This window comes from Vicugna pacos, chromosome 21 (genome assembly GCF_048564905.1).
Source record: "Vicugna pacos chromosome 21, VicPac4, whole genome shotgun sequence".
Classification (NCBI taxonomy): Eukaryota; Metazoa; Chordata; class Mammalia; order Artiodactyla; family Camelidae; genus Vicugna; species Vicugna pacos.
Genome location: NC_133007.1, coordinates 26208845 through 26224521, shown reverse-complemented (window position 1 = coordinate 26224521; position 15677 = coordinate 26208845). Strand labels below are relative to the sequence as shown.

Sequence of the window (15677 nt, the reverse complement as noted above, 5' to 3'; positions counted from 1 at the left end):
TCAAATATCTACCCTCATCCTGAATCTTTCTCCTCCAGAGATATAAAAAAAATTTCTGCTTGGATGTCTATCCCACAGATACTTCAAGTTAATGTGTGAAAAACTAAACTAGTTTTCTTTTCCCTTAACCTGCTCCTTCTTTTATATTACCTATCTCTATGAGCAGTACCACCAGCCATCCTAAACCAGATGCTGGAACAAATTATGAATAGTCACCATCCATGTCCTCAAGAAAGACATATAAATAGATAAATATAATTTATAAATATTTTAGTATTTACTACTTTGGAATAAATACCAATATGAACTGAGAATATGAAAAAAAAAATCATGGCAAATCTGCTTGGGGAATTCAGGGAAGTGTTTGACACAGAGCTATGGTTCAATAAATATCAAATGATGTATTTTGTAGGTACTACTGTATTTGCTGACAAATGCCCTAGGCACCTTAAAATGACTAGAGAACAAACAACTTTGAACCAAAACTCCTCAATATATTTTAGACAAACAATATAAACAGCTAATTAACACTATTCTACAAAACATATTGTACCTTCCAAGCCTGATGGGTTCTTACTCAGAGTAAGCCTACTAAGCCCTACACAATTCACTTGCTCTCCTACTCTGTTACCTCTTCTACTACTTTCCCGACTCTGCACTCAGCCTCAGCGTCTTCCTTGCCCTTCTTTAGACATGCCAAAATTGCTCCTGGTTCAGAACCTCTGCAATTGCTGTTTCCTCTTCCAGGCACTCCTTCCCCCAGATATCTGTATGGTTCATTGTTTCAATGTGGCCTTAGAGAGGACTTCTGTAACTACCTGAGCATAACAGTTCGTATCCTCTGCACTTAGAACAACGTTGAACATACAGGAGAAACAGATAGGTATTTGCTGAATGAATTTATTTGGGATTCAAATATTCAAAAAATAGGAAACATTTTAAAATCAAACACTGAGAGAGAATTTTATGATTTTTTTGAATTCTCTGAAAATTTCAATTTTCTGATCATTTAAATCTTTATACTGTTTTGTTTCCATTGACTATAGTAGAGCTCTATGTATCTCTCTTCGTTCAATTCTTACATAGCAGGTTTAGTGAATTTTTAAAAATTCTCGACTCAATTTGATGAATATTAATTATCTACCACAGACAATACCATCTTTTCTCAATTATTCATGTGAAAACAGGAAAGAACAAGTTAAATAAAATTTACACAATTCCTCCAAACTCTATTTTTCCCCAGTCTCCTAATTAGAATTTGATTGAGATTGCACATAAGCTCTGAAGTCAACAGATCCCAAGTTCCAAATACTCTTCTCTCCCTACCCTTTGTTAGAAATTATGACAATAATTTATAGTGCTTGGTTAAATGTAGAACTTACAGAAAATGTGTAATAGTATTATAATCATGCTTAACAAATTATTTTACCAAGGAACATGTCCAGCATGCTCCAGGAAACATAGATTGACAGCTAAAACTTGAACAAAAGGATACTTTTATGGACAAAGACAAGGTTAGTTTGGCCCAGCTGGACAGCAGTCACCATGGCTGTTTTCTCATCCAGTAAAGCCACTTTCCCAGAAAGAGACACATTACATGAAACTCTATGGTCTTGCAACTCCAGTGTATAATGTTCCAGGGGAAATTCCACCTCTGTAAGACATGAAAGATACATAAATGTAACAAGAGCAGCCATTCCAACAGACAATGGTGTATTATTGGATTATAAGAGGAAGCAGGCCTAAAGAAGAGCATGATCTGCTTTTAATTTCCTTCCCACTATGATGAATTTCTACATGTAGCCATTTTGGGGAGAATACTATCTGAGTTTATTGTTGATATTGCTTGTATTCTTAAAAACCAGTAAACCAAGAGGAGGAGAAGGGATCCGGACTAGGTAAGTAAGTAAAAGACTAATGCTAACGGATGCTTTATAAACTCAGTGGGGCTTTTGGGGTCAACAGAGTATTAAGTTTTCAGTTAATGACCTGAGTTTCTTAAGAAACAACTTTCGCAAAGATCATTCAGGTCCCTTCTGTGGTAAAGTTTCTGCACTTGCCCTATGAAAGCTAGTAAACTTTTGCTTGTTTTAATAGACAATTCAGATGCCTATGGGCACAAAAGAAGAATAATAACTGAACAATAGCATTAGCCTGTTCAAGATATGGGGACTATCTCTGTTCAGTATTAGCTTAAGTATAGTAATTAAGGAATATGGTTTATCTTTGTACAACGCAGGAGTTAGAGGCACTGACACCGGCCCCCTCCACCACCACCACACAGTGGAAAATCCACATACTAGTCAGCCATCCATTACCCCAGTTCTGCATTCACACATTCAGCTAACCATGCATGATACTGCAGTATTTATTGGGAAAAAATCCGCATATAAGTGGACCTGCACAATTCAAACCCATGTTGTTCAAGGGTTGACTGTACTTTATCACAAAATCTAAAAACACAAAGAAGTGTTTTTCATACATAATGTGGAGTTGCTTCTCTTATCAGCAGAAAGGGTTTGGAAAATGTTATCTTAGGAAAAGATTAATCACCATACCTGTCATTCTTCCCTGAACCATTTTTGCAACTCTGTATTTAATATATGCTCCTACTAAGAGATAAATATCATGGGATGGTATAAGAAATATATTCTCCAAAACAAGCAGACGTATCAGTGCTGCTGCCACTTTCTAAAAGAAGAAGGAAAAAAACAGAGTTTCCACAGGCAAAATCCTCAAGGTCATCTTCCTTGTAATAAGTTTCTTCTAAAATATTTTATAAAGATTAAAAATGCTTTCCTAATCACAGGTCATAATTTTGGTTAGCCTTAAAAAGTGATCATGAATATTAATATGATATTAGCTTTCTAAGTCACTTATTAACTAAGTCACTCAAACAAAGAATGAAAAATGACAAGCTTTCTAAAGGAGAAGAGCAAGTAGGTTTTAAAAAAAAGGAAAGTATGCTGAAATGGGAAAAGGTAAGACTTAACTATATGTCACAGAAATTCTTTTAACCAACCTCCTGTGAACTGACTTTCCAGATTGTTACTCTATATTCCTTGTTGAACATACTGATTCTTGTGAAGTTTTACCCAAAATGAGGTTAGTAGGCTGCTTTCTAGGATGTCCACGCACAAGTCCCTGCCATTTGAATTAAAGGCTTACCAAAAGGCATTTGTTTTTCCCAACCCTGTTTATGTCAGTTGCACTTTTAATTATAACTATATATGTATTTTTAACTATACAAAAAGATAGTTGTTATTTCTATAAAAAATTTAAATGTTTTGAAAAGGAGTTAAAGGCAAGTTGCTAAAATATACTATCAAATTAGGTGTAGGTGAGAAATGTAAAATAATTGGGGGGAAAATCCTTGAAAAATACAGAATTCTGTACTCAAATTGCTTCACACATGTCTAATTTTTCACTTGATTATAAAATAAAATAAAAATGAAAAAAAAAGAAACTAGAAATTATAATTTATGCAAGAATGAGTATGTATATTTCTAACCAGAAAACCTGTAGCCAAAGAAAGGCCTTGGGCTTACACCAAAGAATTGATGAATAAAATGCAGTTACAAGTTTTAAGAGAAAATGCCAGTTGTATTTGTAATAGTAATTAGGTAATAACATGTTTTAGGAAGACAAGTTTTTAAAAATTGTTTATCCACTTTAAATGACTTTTTCAAATAAATGACCAACTACTGGCCCAAATCACATCAGGTTAGACGGCTTCTACTATAGACAAACATAAACTATATTTTGCATAGGGAAGACTATTAAATGCAAGTTTATAGCATGAACTTTTTACCTTATAGAATGGTTCATAAATTCGAACTTTTATAACAGCAGCACCAGTTCTAATCCCAGACACCAAAATCATATCTCCTTGTTTCTTTTCCTTTTCCATCTCAGCTATATACACTGGGGGAGAATATTCTGCTTCAGAGTATTTCAAAATCCTAAAGAGATAAAATAAGGTCTGTCTCTAGTAGAATCAAACAATTCATCTTCTTCCAAAAGGCCCTAAGAGATTTTAAACAGTCTCTTCAATGTCTACATAGTGTAAAAAGTTTAAAAATTTGTTTCCCACAAGGACTAGACAGAAGGAAAGAATTTAATATGCTTCTGGCTAAAACTGTTGTAAGACTAAAACTTGGATTGTCTGAGAGCTATTACTTGGTACTGAAGACAAAATTTCATACTGTTATCCACTCACTGTATTTCACATGTGCAGATAGCTTGAACAGCAAAACTGCCAGAAGACACACCTGACCCAAATAATTGTATAGTCCCCAGCTCATGAACTCCTCTGCAGTGGCTCAAATTAAGCCATGATAAAGGCACCTATACCCATACCATATGTCATTCTATCAAAGACATTTCCCCGTGGTAAATTTATCTGTTCCAAACAAGTCCAGACAAAAGGATTATCAAAGCCCACACAAATGACCACTGTTAAGTATACCACCCAAAGGTAGATGTTTCCTTCAAAGTCAGACGGTTGTTTGGCTTCAAAATTACCTAATTTTGCTAGACAGTTCTTCTCTTGCTGATTCGTTATCCTGGGCAATGCTCCACTCAAACATCATCCCTGCCAAACTACTGAAAGTGTTTCCTGTAGAGCAAGCCAAAAGTAGACAAACAGAATCACATATTTAAAAATATTCAGGTATCTTTAACAAGAAAGGGAAACTTAAATAGACTTACTTTTAGGCCTCCTTCATTAACAAATAGAAGCACTATCATTAATGAACTAAAACACATATACCAGGAAGACCCCTACACTAACAATATAAGTGCTGTTGCTGCATAAGCTTTCTGAAAGTAAAAAGGACTCAACCTGATTAACCTCTAGTTGACAAAATTATGGCACTCTTTCTGTTCCTTTCTCTATAAAGTCCACCTTATAGTCTCACTCAGGGTTGACAGGCATCCCTACATCCTGGTCCCTTCAACAAATTTTTAATAAAAACTTGATTCGAATATTTCTAATATATTCATTTTTTCAGATTTAAAAAAACACTCTTTGCTGGCTTACAAAGAAAGCAATACATTTAAATGTTTTTTACGTAATATAGCATTAGTATAGTATATTAAAAAGCAATATAAAATCAGTATCAAGAAAGATAAGCTTTAAATTATAAAACTTTTTCACAGGTTTACATTTAATTCTCCTGGCCTATAGCTAGTAAACTGATCAAAACAGAGCTCATAATAAATTCTAAAAAATGTTCTTAATTGCTGATCTAGGGACCATTAGCAGAAGCTCAGCAGCAGAATTTGGATTTTTAAGAAAACTTCTGAGATAACCAATAATTAAATATAGTAGGAAATTTTTATGAAAGTATGTAGCTAAAACACCAAACCATCCTCAGAATGATTAATTCCTCATGTACATGAACTTCATATGAGAAAATAAAAATTATTTCCAATTTACTTTTATCTCTCAAGTTGCTGTTTCCAAGTGCCAAACACAAAGGAGTATTCTTTATTCTACATAATTTTGTTGAATCCTCTGACGTTCTTTACCTTCAGCATCCAATGCCCTCACCATCAGTTCCAGTGGTGAATCATCTACATAGAGTTCCCGGGATCGAGATATAATTTCAATGCTGTCTATCACATCAACCTTAACATCACAGCGCAGTTCATGGTCAGTCACTACGATGAAGCCAAAAACTGAGAATTTAATTCAACAGATCATGAATCTATTAAATATCTCACACACTCATAAGTTTTATTCTAAATATTAAGAAAAAGAAAGGCTGTAACAGTTCCTTTGAACCTGTGGAAGAAAACAGCACAGCAACAAAATATAAGAGCATCTGTTTACAAAAAGAGCCACTAGACCAGTGGTTCCCAAATATTGATCTATAATGATGTTTTCATTCATCCATGGAAAAATGAGAAAAGAATTTTAAAATAGTAATAAAATTAAATGTATTTATTTTAAAGGAACATACTTTATCCTTACATTCTATATTACTTTTGAAGTATTAAAACATTTTTTCTTTTATGAAATTATGATAAGAGTAGATTTCTAAAAAAATGTATTTATTTAGGAAAGAAAAAGGGTGGCAACCATATGTCAGTCCTGCCTGCCAATAAATTTCTCTCTCTCACTTTATTTCTTTCAAACTTGTGTTCTGGACCATGAGATTAAAAAGCCTGGGAACCATTTATTAGACCCAACTAGAGTTCCAGTCAATATAGCCATAATGAAATTCAGAAACACAAATCCAAACAGTATGGAATAAAATGAGGATGAAATAAAAATTATTTTCTACTATCTTTTAACAATATTCCCACCTGTCACATTTACCATGTGTTAAGAGAACCACCTACGTAGCCAATCTGTTCTGCTGTTATAACTATACATTTTAGTTTTAGCTTCATCTACAAGAAATAGAAAACAAAGTAACTATCACTACAATACCTTTAATTACCAATGGACATCAGGAGTAAACTCTGTCCCTAGCTGTAGATCTGCTTTTATGGAATTTTTTAATTAAAGGAGAATGTGAATCAGATAACATAGGTAAATGCCCCTCAAAAAAAAGCTAAGAAACATCAAAATATGCTATTTCAGGAAAAACCATATTCCTTTTCATAAGAAACATAAAATTGAATTAATCATCTTGAAACGACTTTATATTTATATTAGAGCTCAACAAATAAGTAAATATACTACAGATAATGAGTGTCAGGTTTCTCACTGTCAGAGAAAGAAATTACCCTGTGGTATAGGATTAGAACCAAAGATACCAGTATGAGCTCATGTTTAATACATGTCATGTTGCATATACATGATAGATAGATACAGAAATAAGTACAGATATGGGTACATACATTGGTTAGTATACATACATATATTTCCTAGCACTCGTCTGCTAAGAGGGCCCAGAAGCAGTGACACTCAGTAGCCGTGAATACAGTAGCAAACAGATCTTGATTTCTAAATATAGTTCTCTAACAAAAAGAAACAGAATTCTGAGGAAATGACCGGGCAGGAAAAATACAAGATGGGTCTGGTTCACCTTGTAGTGCTAGGAAGTAAGAAGTACTAAAATTAATTGCTTAATTAAAATGGGGGCAAGCCCAAAGGACACAGGAGCCAACCCAAAAGAGCTCCCAATCACCAAAGCTAGAAAAACTGGAGTAACAAAATGAATTACGATAGTATTGAATTATAAACCAAAACTAAAACAAATGTCCATGAGTCAAAATTTATGTAAATACTGAATGAACGAATAAATAAGTTATTTGTAAGACATAAGATGTCTTTCATACAGAAGAGTGCTGTTAATAAATGTGGAAGGAATGAGGGAAATTGAAAATCACCATTAGAACTCCATAGTAATAACTACTACAGGCAAGATTCATGGATAAATGCAAAAACTAGTGGGCTAAACTTTAAAGAGAAACATGATGTATCAAAGTATCTCCCCAAATATTTATTAGTTACTGTGGTGGTTTTTAATGTATGTCCACAAATTTCTTTGACACATCTCCCTCGAGGAGGTAAAGCTTAATTTATCTTCCTTTGAATGTGGGCTGAACCTAGTGATCATTTTTAATGAATAGCATATGGAAAGAGAAAAATGGTAACTTTACAGTGGAGAAATATGATAAGCACTACCTTAACCAGCTGATCAAGGTTAAAATCGTTAGTGATAAGTCATGTTACTATCATATACCCCCTGATGTAATGCAATGAAAGGCTTCTTCACTTCTGTGGTTTTCTTCCTAAAAATCAGTGTCACAAAAAAAGTGTCAAGGTCATGAAAGACAAGGAGAAGTTGAGAAACTGTCACAGATCAGATGAGACTAAGGAAACATGACAATTTAGTTTAGTAATGTGATGTCTTAATTGAACCTAGAGCAGAAAAACGACATTACTGGAACATCAGGGGAAACTGGGTGAAAGGTATATGGGAAATCTTTATATTATCTTTGCCTCTCTTCAGTAAATCTAAAATTATTTTTTAAATAAAATGCATTGGAAATTAAATCAATCTTCAACTTGATTAACATTTAACTGAAGAACAGACCTGAAGGCCAAGGTATGAGGCCTATGGACAAGAACCGAGAGAAGCTGAAATCTCACAGGATCTGCTAGTAGAATATACCATTAAGGAGGTGTTCCAGGGATGGTAAAGGAGAGAAGGGTGAGCTTAAATAATATACACCAGAAAATCAGGCATTGGATAATAAAGCATTAATTAAATGGGAAATTAAATCCTTATCTTCTGTGGAGAAATGTGCAGAGCAATGGCAGAACAGAAGCAGCTGTGACCTTCTATAAATAACATAAAAAGTTTGTGCACACAATGCCTACTCATCTGACTATTTCAGTAGCTGAAAGCTTTTCAATACGGGGCCATTGACCATAAAGAAAAAAAATTACCTTGTATGATTTATAAGTAAATTTAGAGTGATTAGGAAAAATATCAAACATTTAACTTACCTGCTTTTAAAGGTAAAAACAAATAACTTTATTAAGTAATATAATGAATATTCTTATTTACATGCCCATATTACTTCAGGCCCATACAGGAATGAGGTAATAAACAAAAATGAATGAGACAAAGAGAAAAGTTGACCCAGGAAGATGAAGAAGGAAGAAGAAAAAATAAAGAGAATGAAGACAAGATTGAGAAAACCAAAGGGATATATAGAGAGCCACAGACAAAAAAAGAGACAGCAGAAATAACAAATATTTCCTGCCTGCTCTGATTCTTGCATTTGTCCTAGCTTCCAAATCAACTCCTCTTGATTGTATAATTACAATCCACTGCAGCAACTAATCAAACAGTAAGTATTTACTGAACGTTAACCAATGCTGAGCACAGTGCAAAAAATACTGATCACCCCATTCTACATTCTCTCCACCAAAATCATCCAGTTGTCCAAACCCTTTCTTCATCCTCCATGTGAGCTTCTTCATATAAAATTATGCCCTCATCTCCAAACTCTTCTACTTGTCCTGAATCTAAGATTGAAAAATCTAGATATCCCACTACAAAAAGGCATATACATGTATTCATAGACTACCTCGGGAAGGATACAGAAAAGTGGATGTCTCTTGGAGAAATTAGATTAGAGATTTACTTTTCACTATATAACCTTTTATATATTTTTTAAAGATTTTACCAAATAGAGGTAATATCTAGCCAAAATAAAACAAAAAAATCAAAAGAAATCTAGCACTCTTACCAAATAGAACATGCCCACCTCAAGTCTCTCACCTCTATCCATCATCTCTGTCTTAGCCCCTAATTTTACTACTCTATCACCAAAAACATCATAAACAAAATTCTAAGTGCCTAAACACCAATGGAATGCTTACATCTTTTTACCTTTACAGATGCCTTGTAGTTAGTAGGCAATTCAATAAATATTTGTCTAACAAATGAACAATTTCTCTTAGGTACGTTCTTTCCTTTCGAAATGACCCTCCCCTACCCACCATTTCAGAGTGCCAGTTCCCATTCAGATGAGAATGCACCTGTTAGAATACCAGGACTGCCACTGATCATTGGGAGTCTTCATCGTCTATGTACCCAACTGTGTTAATAGCAAAATTAGGGAAGTTTATTTCTAAATTAAGCTTTGGAATATTTACAAATCAGGTAAAACTAAGCTGAGAGCCAGATCTGACATTTTTCCTACCAATTATGTGAATGAATCTTGTATCAGAATGCATTTATGTAGTTAAGAGGAATTACATTAAAAATAGTATATGTGACCAAAGTAATGCTTCTTTTCTGATCTTGATATGCTTCTGTATTTATTGTAGTTGCCCTGCATGACATGGTCCTCAAAGATTCTCATCATTGAGATTTCATATTTCACTGAGTCTAAGACACTCATTTTTTGGCATTCTAACATCTCTGAAATTGGGATTTTATCTTATAACTGATGACATCTAAGAATTGCTGTCAGTCAGGCAGCAGTCATGACATAGTTGTCACTGACTGCATACGTGAGAACTTTAAAAGGGCCAGCATCAAACTTGCAGAATGGGTATTAGTAGTTGGAGAAAACTCGGTGAACAACAGTGAAGCACTTAGACTACTGGATACAGAATAGATAAACAAGGTCCTACTGTATAGCACAGGGAAGTATATTTCATTCAATAACTTGTAATAAACTACAATAACAAAGAGTATATATATATATATATATGTATAACTGAATCACTATGCTGTACAGCAGAAACTAACACAACAATGTAAATCAACTATACTTCAATAAAAAAATAATAAAATAAACACAATAGTGGAGCACTCTTTTCCTTAGGAACCATATGGTTAAGGAGACAGGGTGGGAGAAGTGGTGACTCAGATGTGCTAGGACCCTTTTCAAAGCTGGAGACAAAAATAGACCAGCTCTATATAATTGCAAAGCCAACTTATGAGTCCAAACTCGTACCTTTTAGATATTTTTGTTTTTAATTGATTATTTTAAGAAATGCTACATCACTAACAGTCTCCATGGCACTGAGGAAGATGTTATGGGTATAAACCCAAACTCTAATGATTCTTAGTCAAAAAGTGATTCTGATGAGGCAGAAATGTTAAAGTAGTGTCTGGAATATTTTAACCAGTTTATTTTATTCATATTTTCCTTGTTGTTAGGCATAAGAGTAATACATAATAAAAATAACCATCTAATTAAATCAAAGAGTTCTACAGTAGGCATAAAGTAAAAGCTCTAAGTTAAGAAAAGCACAGTGTAGTTGGCATGTTGTTCTTTCTTAATGGTACATTAAAGACAGCTTTACACAAAAATAAACAAGTGGGACCCAATTAAACTTAAAAACTTTTACATAGCAAAGGAAACCAGAAGCAAAACAAAGATAACCAAAAAAGAAAAAAAAGAAAAAAACCCAGAAAGACAACCTATGGGATGGGAGAAAATATTTGCAAAAGATGAGACTGACAAGGGCTTAATTTCCAGAATATATAAGCAGCTCACCCAACTTAATAATAAACCAAACAACTCAATCCAAAAATGGGCAGAAGACCTAAAAAAGCAGTCCTCCAATGAAGACATACAAATGGCCAATAGGCACACTAAAAAATGCTCAATATCACTAATTATCAGAGAAATGGAAATCAAAACTACAATGAGGTATCACCTCACACCAGTCAGAATGGCCATCATTAAAAAGTCCGCAAATGATAAATACTGGAGAGGGTATTGAGAAAAGGGAACCCTCCTACACTGTTGGTGCGAATGTCAGCCACTATGGAAAACAGTATGGAGATTCCTCAAACACCTAAAAATGGACTTACCATATGATCCAGCAATCCCACTCCAGGGCTTATATCCAGAGGGAACCTTAATTCAAAAAGACACATGCACCCCAATGTTCACAGCAGCACCACTTACAATAGCCAAGACAGAGAAACAACCTAATGTCCATCAACAGATGACTGGATAAAGAAGCTGTGGTATATTTATACAATGGATTACTACTCAGCCATAAAAAATAATAAAATAATGCCATTTGCAGCAACATGGATGGACCTGGAGATTGTCATACTAAGTGAAGTAAGCCAGAAAGAGAAAGAAAAATATGATATGATATCACTTATAGGTGAAATCTAAAAAAAAAGACAAATGAACTTATTTGCAAAACAGAAACAGACTCAGACATAGAGAACATACTTATGGTTACCAGAGGGAGAAAGGGTACATTTGGAGCTCAAGATTTGCAGATACTAACTCCTACCTACAAAATAAATAAAAAAAAAAAAGTTTCAGCTGTATAGCACAAGGAACCATCTATATTCAATATTCTGTAGTAACCTCTAATGAAAAAGTATTTGAAAACAAATATATGTATGTACATGTATGACTGAACTATTTATGCTGTACACCAGAAATTGATATATTGTAAATTGACTACACCTCAATTAAAAAAGTTTTACAATAGATGGCATCTTCAATTATAAGAAATATGGTACACCAAATATCTTGAATGTCTCTTTAATAATATAGTATAGATATATAATTTATCAAAATATTTAAAAGCCATATAAATATTTCTGGCCTATCAATATGACAATTAAATGCCAGGAACTCAGGGATACAAAGAGCCCTGCTTTGATTCTGGATACAAATAGCATTTCTTAAACTGCTCTGGTCTAAAACAGACTAGTGCAATGCTTCCCAAACTTTAGTATGTATGAGAATTGCCCAAAGAGCTTGTTAAAAACACAGATCCCTGAGCCCACCTCAGGGATTCTGATACAGCAGATCTAAGGTGGGGCCCGAGAATTTACATTTTCAACAAGCTCCCAGGTGATGTTGATGATGCAGATGATACAGGTTGACAGACACTTTGAGAAATACTAGTTTTTATACTGCCTTTTGCCTCACTCAAGACCAACCTCAGACCTTAACACCTAAGCTAGTTTTGCTAAGTAATTCCTTACTTTCTCCATTAATTCAAACAACCAGAGTTTCTTCTTTGTAGCAGGAACCATACCAGGGGTTGGATATACCAAAAAAGAAAAGAAAAAGTCACAGAGTAGGATGCCACAATTAGGGTTTACATCGCAAGAATCCTCTTTTTTACCTTATCATTTGACACCAACACCATTTGTGTTAACCATCTATAAAAGACACCAGATTATTCCACTCTAGATGAACTGTTAACATAGTGTGTTTTCTCTCAACATACCTATCTCTCGAGCAAGAATAATACTGCTGAGGCGTATTGGTTGGGTAGATTCAGCAATGAGCACAGCTTTTTGGGAACATAAGGTGCCATTTTCATATAAAGGCTCAACAGTTACTGCATCATGATGGGTGGAATGCCTGCCAGAATAAAATATTTAAGAGCATGAAATAAGAATGTGGGTTAAAATTAACTTTTGGTGGAACACAGACTCCTATAGTTTTCCCATGTTACATACTACCAGGTGTATTTAAATGACACTCTTTAAAGTAGAAACATTGCTTAGAGACACAAGATTTAAGAGGGAGAGACTGATTAGAACATTTTCCAGTGATCCCTCTGCAAAGTTACATTCCTCCCTCAGTATTTAAAATAAGATTGTTACATTCTTTCTTCCCTCAGTATGTAAAAATAGGATTGATGTGTTTCCAATGAGAGACTTGGCTTTCTCACACTCTGAGGAATGAATTTCCTCCAATCTTAGAAATTGGGCTGTTGCAAGTAAGGTGGAGATGATGCCTGAATTATGAGGTGTGAATCTCACTCAAAATACAATTTTTAAAATCATTATTATTTTTTGGATGGATGGGAGGAATACCTTTCACTGCTAGGTTGATGCCTTGCATCATCCTCTCAGTCAGGAAATACATCACACTGGGTCATTCTATAAGCCTGATTCCCTTATACTTCCTCATAAAATGGAAGGTGAACTTCTTACACTCTGAACAAACCTTAGTGCTTCCCTTTAGAAGATGGTAATTAGAATGAACCCTATGATACCTTGCAGTCCACTTCAGTTAGGTTCCCTCAGACCTGAGGAAACCACACAACTCCTTGGCTGGGCCCTCTCACACCAAAAAAATGATGTCTTTTCATCCTCAGTCAGAAAGTCATCCCTTAAGAGTTGACTATCCCAAAGTTGAGTGTGCACTTCAAGGGGGTACTCTCATATAAGGGAGGAAACATATATAACAAGCAGGTCTCATCTCCACCCAAAATGAGTCTTCTCATGTTACAAGAAGCTAATACTTCATCGTGTCAGGGCCTCAGCTCCCTCATCTGTAAAATGGGAGTAATAGTACTTACTTCACAAGACTGAATTGAATTAGTACCTGCAACGTGCTTAGTTAAGTAGGCAATAATTGTGTCTTTACACTGAAAACCCCATCTTATTTAGTTCCTGGAGAACCCTCACACTAAGCCTCTCTGGCCCCTCAATACATTTCCTCAGACCTTGGGAACTCCTTTTCACTCTAGTTGTTTACACTGGAAGTTCTTCACACTGGGGAGCCACCAATGCCTGCGGCCTCCACCACAAGGTTGTGCCCTGATAGCCCTTCACACAGGGACTACCCCCTCAACCCACACAATGAGAAGGCAGTCTCACACCCTGAGAATTTCTCATATAAAGACCCCACACATAAGCTGAAGATATCTCACAAGACAAGGAAAGGCGACGTCCGGGAGGGTTGGCCACTCCACTCCCACTGACACCCCACCCCAACCCCCCAGGCAAGGCCCTTCAGGCTGAGTGACCACACAGCATTCCTGTGGCGTCTTACGCTGAGTGAACCCCTCCCACCCTCAGTGGGTGGCCTGGGGGCACATATCCTCGTGTTCCCCACACCTCACCAAGTGTAGCAGCCCCGCTGTGCCTCCAGCAGGAAGGGCACCCGGCCTGGCTCCCGGCCGAAGGGTAGTAACACCTGTGGCACGTTAAGTTTGTTGGCCGGGGTCCCAAGAGAAAACAGGAGCAGCACCAGGAGGCGCTGTAGAGGTAAGCTGAACAGCCCGAAGCGTCGGGGCGCCGGCGATCCAGCGCCAGTCATGGCGACCGCCCGCTCTCTGTTCCCGCTCAGCTACAGCCGGGCCCTCAGCCCCAACACCAGCCAATCCGCAGGCACGACGTCAGCAGGAGGCGGGCGCCCCTTCAGGCTCGGAATTATGGGGATGTTTTTATGACGCGCTCTAGTTAAGCCAACGTTATGGAGATTTTAAGGCCCAAACCCACTTAAGGGGCTACTTTCTGAAGTATTGGGTGGCAGATCTTTTTAAGTAGAGGACAAGCATAAAGTCAAAAGAATTTCTCCCAGTTTGATTTTTTTCTGTCGCCTACCTTGTCTTTGGCTCCTAGAGCACCCCCCCCTTTTTTTTCCAGTAATTTTCAGTCAGCATTGGTCCGTGCATATAAACGGAAAAAATTTTCCAGTCTCTAGTATAAACAGCTGGACTTTGTCAAGGAAGCTGTGTCATATTTGCTAGGAAGTCAGATTCATGTCCAGCCTCAAGGCCAGAGTACAGGAAATGCCAGGCACTGGCGTCTCAAAGGCAGCTTTGAAAGCTATCCACTCACAGCCTGTCTGAAAGCAAATACTCTAAGAGCACTTCTTGTTAAATTAACTTGTTTTCTCCAAATATCCAACGGAGTATCAGTTCAAAGGCTGTCTCAGGACAGTTTACTAAAATCACACATATAATACGTAATCAATGTCATATATTGTTGAAGTTGTTTAGGGAGCACAGAGCCTAATAAACCTATGGTTTATAAGAAATAATACACGTGTAAAGGAAAATGCATAGTTCACCTCGAAGACGCCACTGTTAAATTAAGTAATCTTCATATTTACTCTAACAATCCTTATTATCTTTATTTTACAGATAATGAAACTAAATGATTTGTATCAGAATATACAGCCAGGGGTCTGAGAGCTGAGGCTTTTTGGGGGGAGGATGGGGGTAGTTAGATTTATTTTTATTGGAGTTACTGGGGATTGAACACAGGACCTCATGCATGCTAGGCATGCACTCTACCACTGAGCTATACCCACCCCTCTGAGAGCTGATCCCAGTTTTTGATCCCAGTTTTGGTTGGCTTCCAAAGTGTGTGCTCTACATCAAATCCTGTTACTACTCACAAAGACCCGATTTTTACCCAAACTTCATAGTTCCTGTGGAGAAAGCACATTTGGATTAGGAAACAAAA

General features: G+C 36.1%; 1 protein-coding gene across 6 annotated transcripts in view; it reads right to left on the bottom strand.

The window, feature by feature from the left end:
- The window catches only part of NUP210L (nucleoporin 210 like), a 68689-nt gene extending 54138 nt beyond the window's left edge, over positions 1–14551 (bottom strand). For 5 of the 6 annotated variants that reach the window (XR_012062836.1, XR_012062835.1, XM_072946498.1 and 2 more), the window contains exons 1-7: positions 14327–14540; positions 12698–12834; positions 5533–5664; positions 4525–4618; positions 3812–3962; positions 2559–2691; positions 1496–1654 (exon numbers count right to left, since the gene is read on the bottom strand). Coding sequence is in view for 4 of the 6 variants with exons in the window: in XM_072946498.1 (XP_072802599.1) it covers positions 1496–1654; positions 2559–2691; positions 3812–3962; positions 4525–4618; positions 5533–5664; positions 12698–12834; positions 14327–14523 (1003 nt within the window). In the remaining 2 variants the exon portion in view is untranslated. Of the gene's footprint in view, positions 1–1495; positions 1655–2558; positions 2692–3811; positions 3963–4524; positions 4619–5532; positions 5665–12697; positions 12835–14326 lie in introns of all 6 variants that reach the window. The other variant, XM_006214704.3, reaches the window with a different exon arrangement.
- Between the last annotated feature and the right edge of the window lie 1126 nt (positions 14552–15677).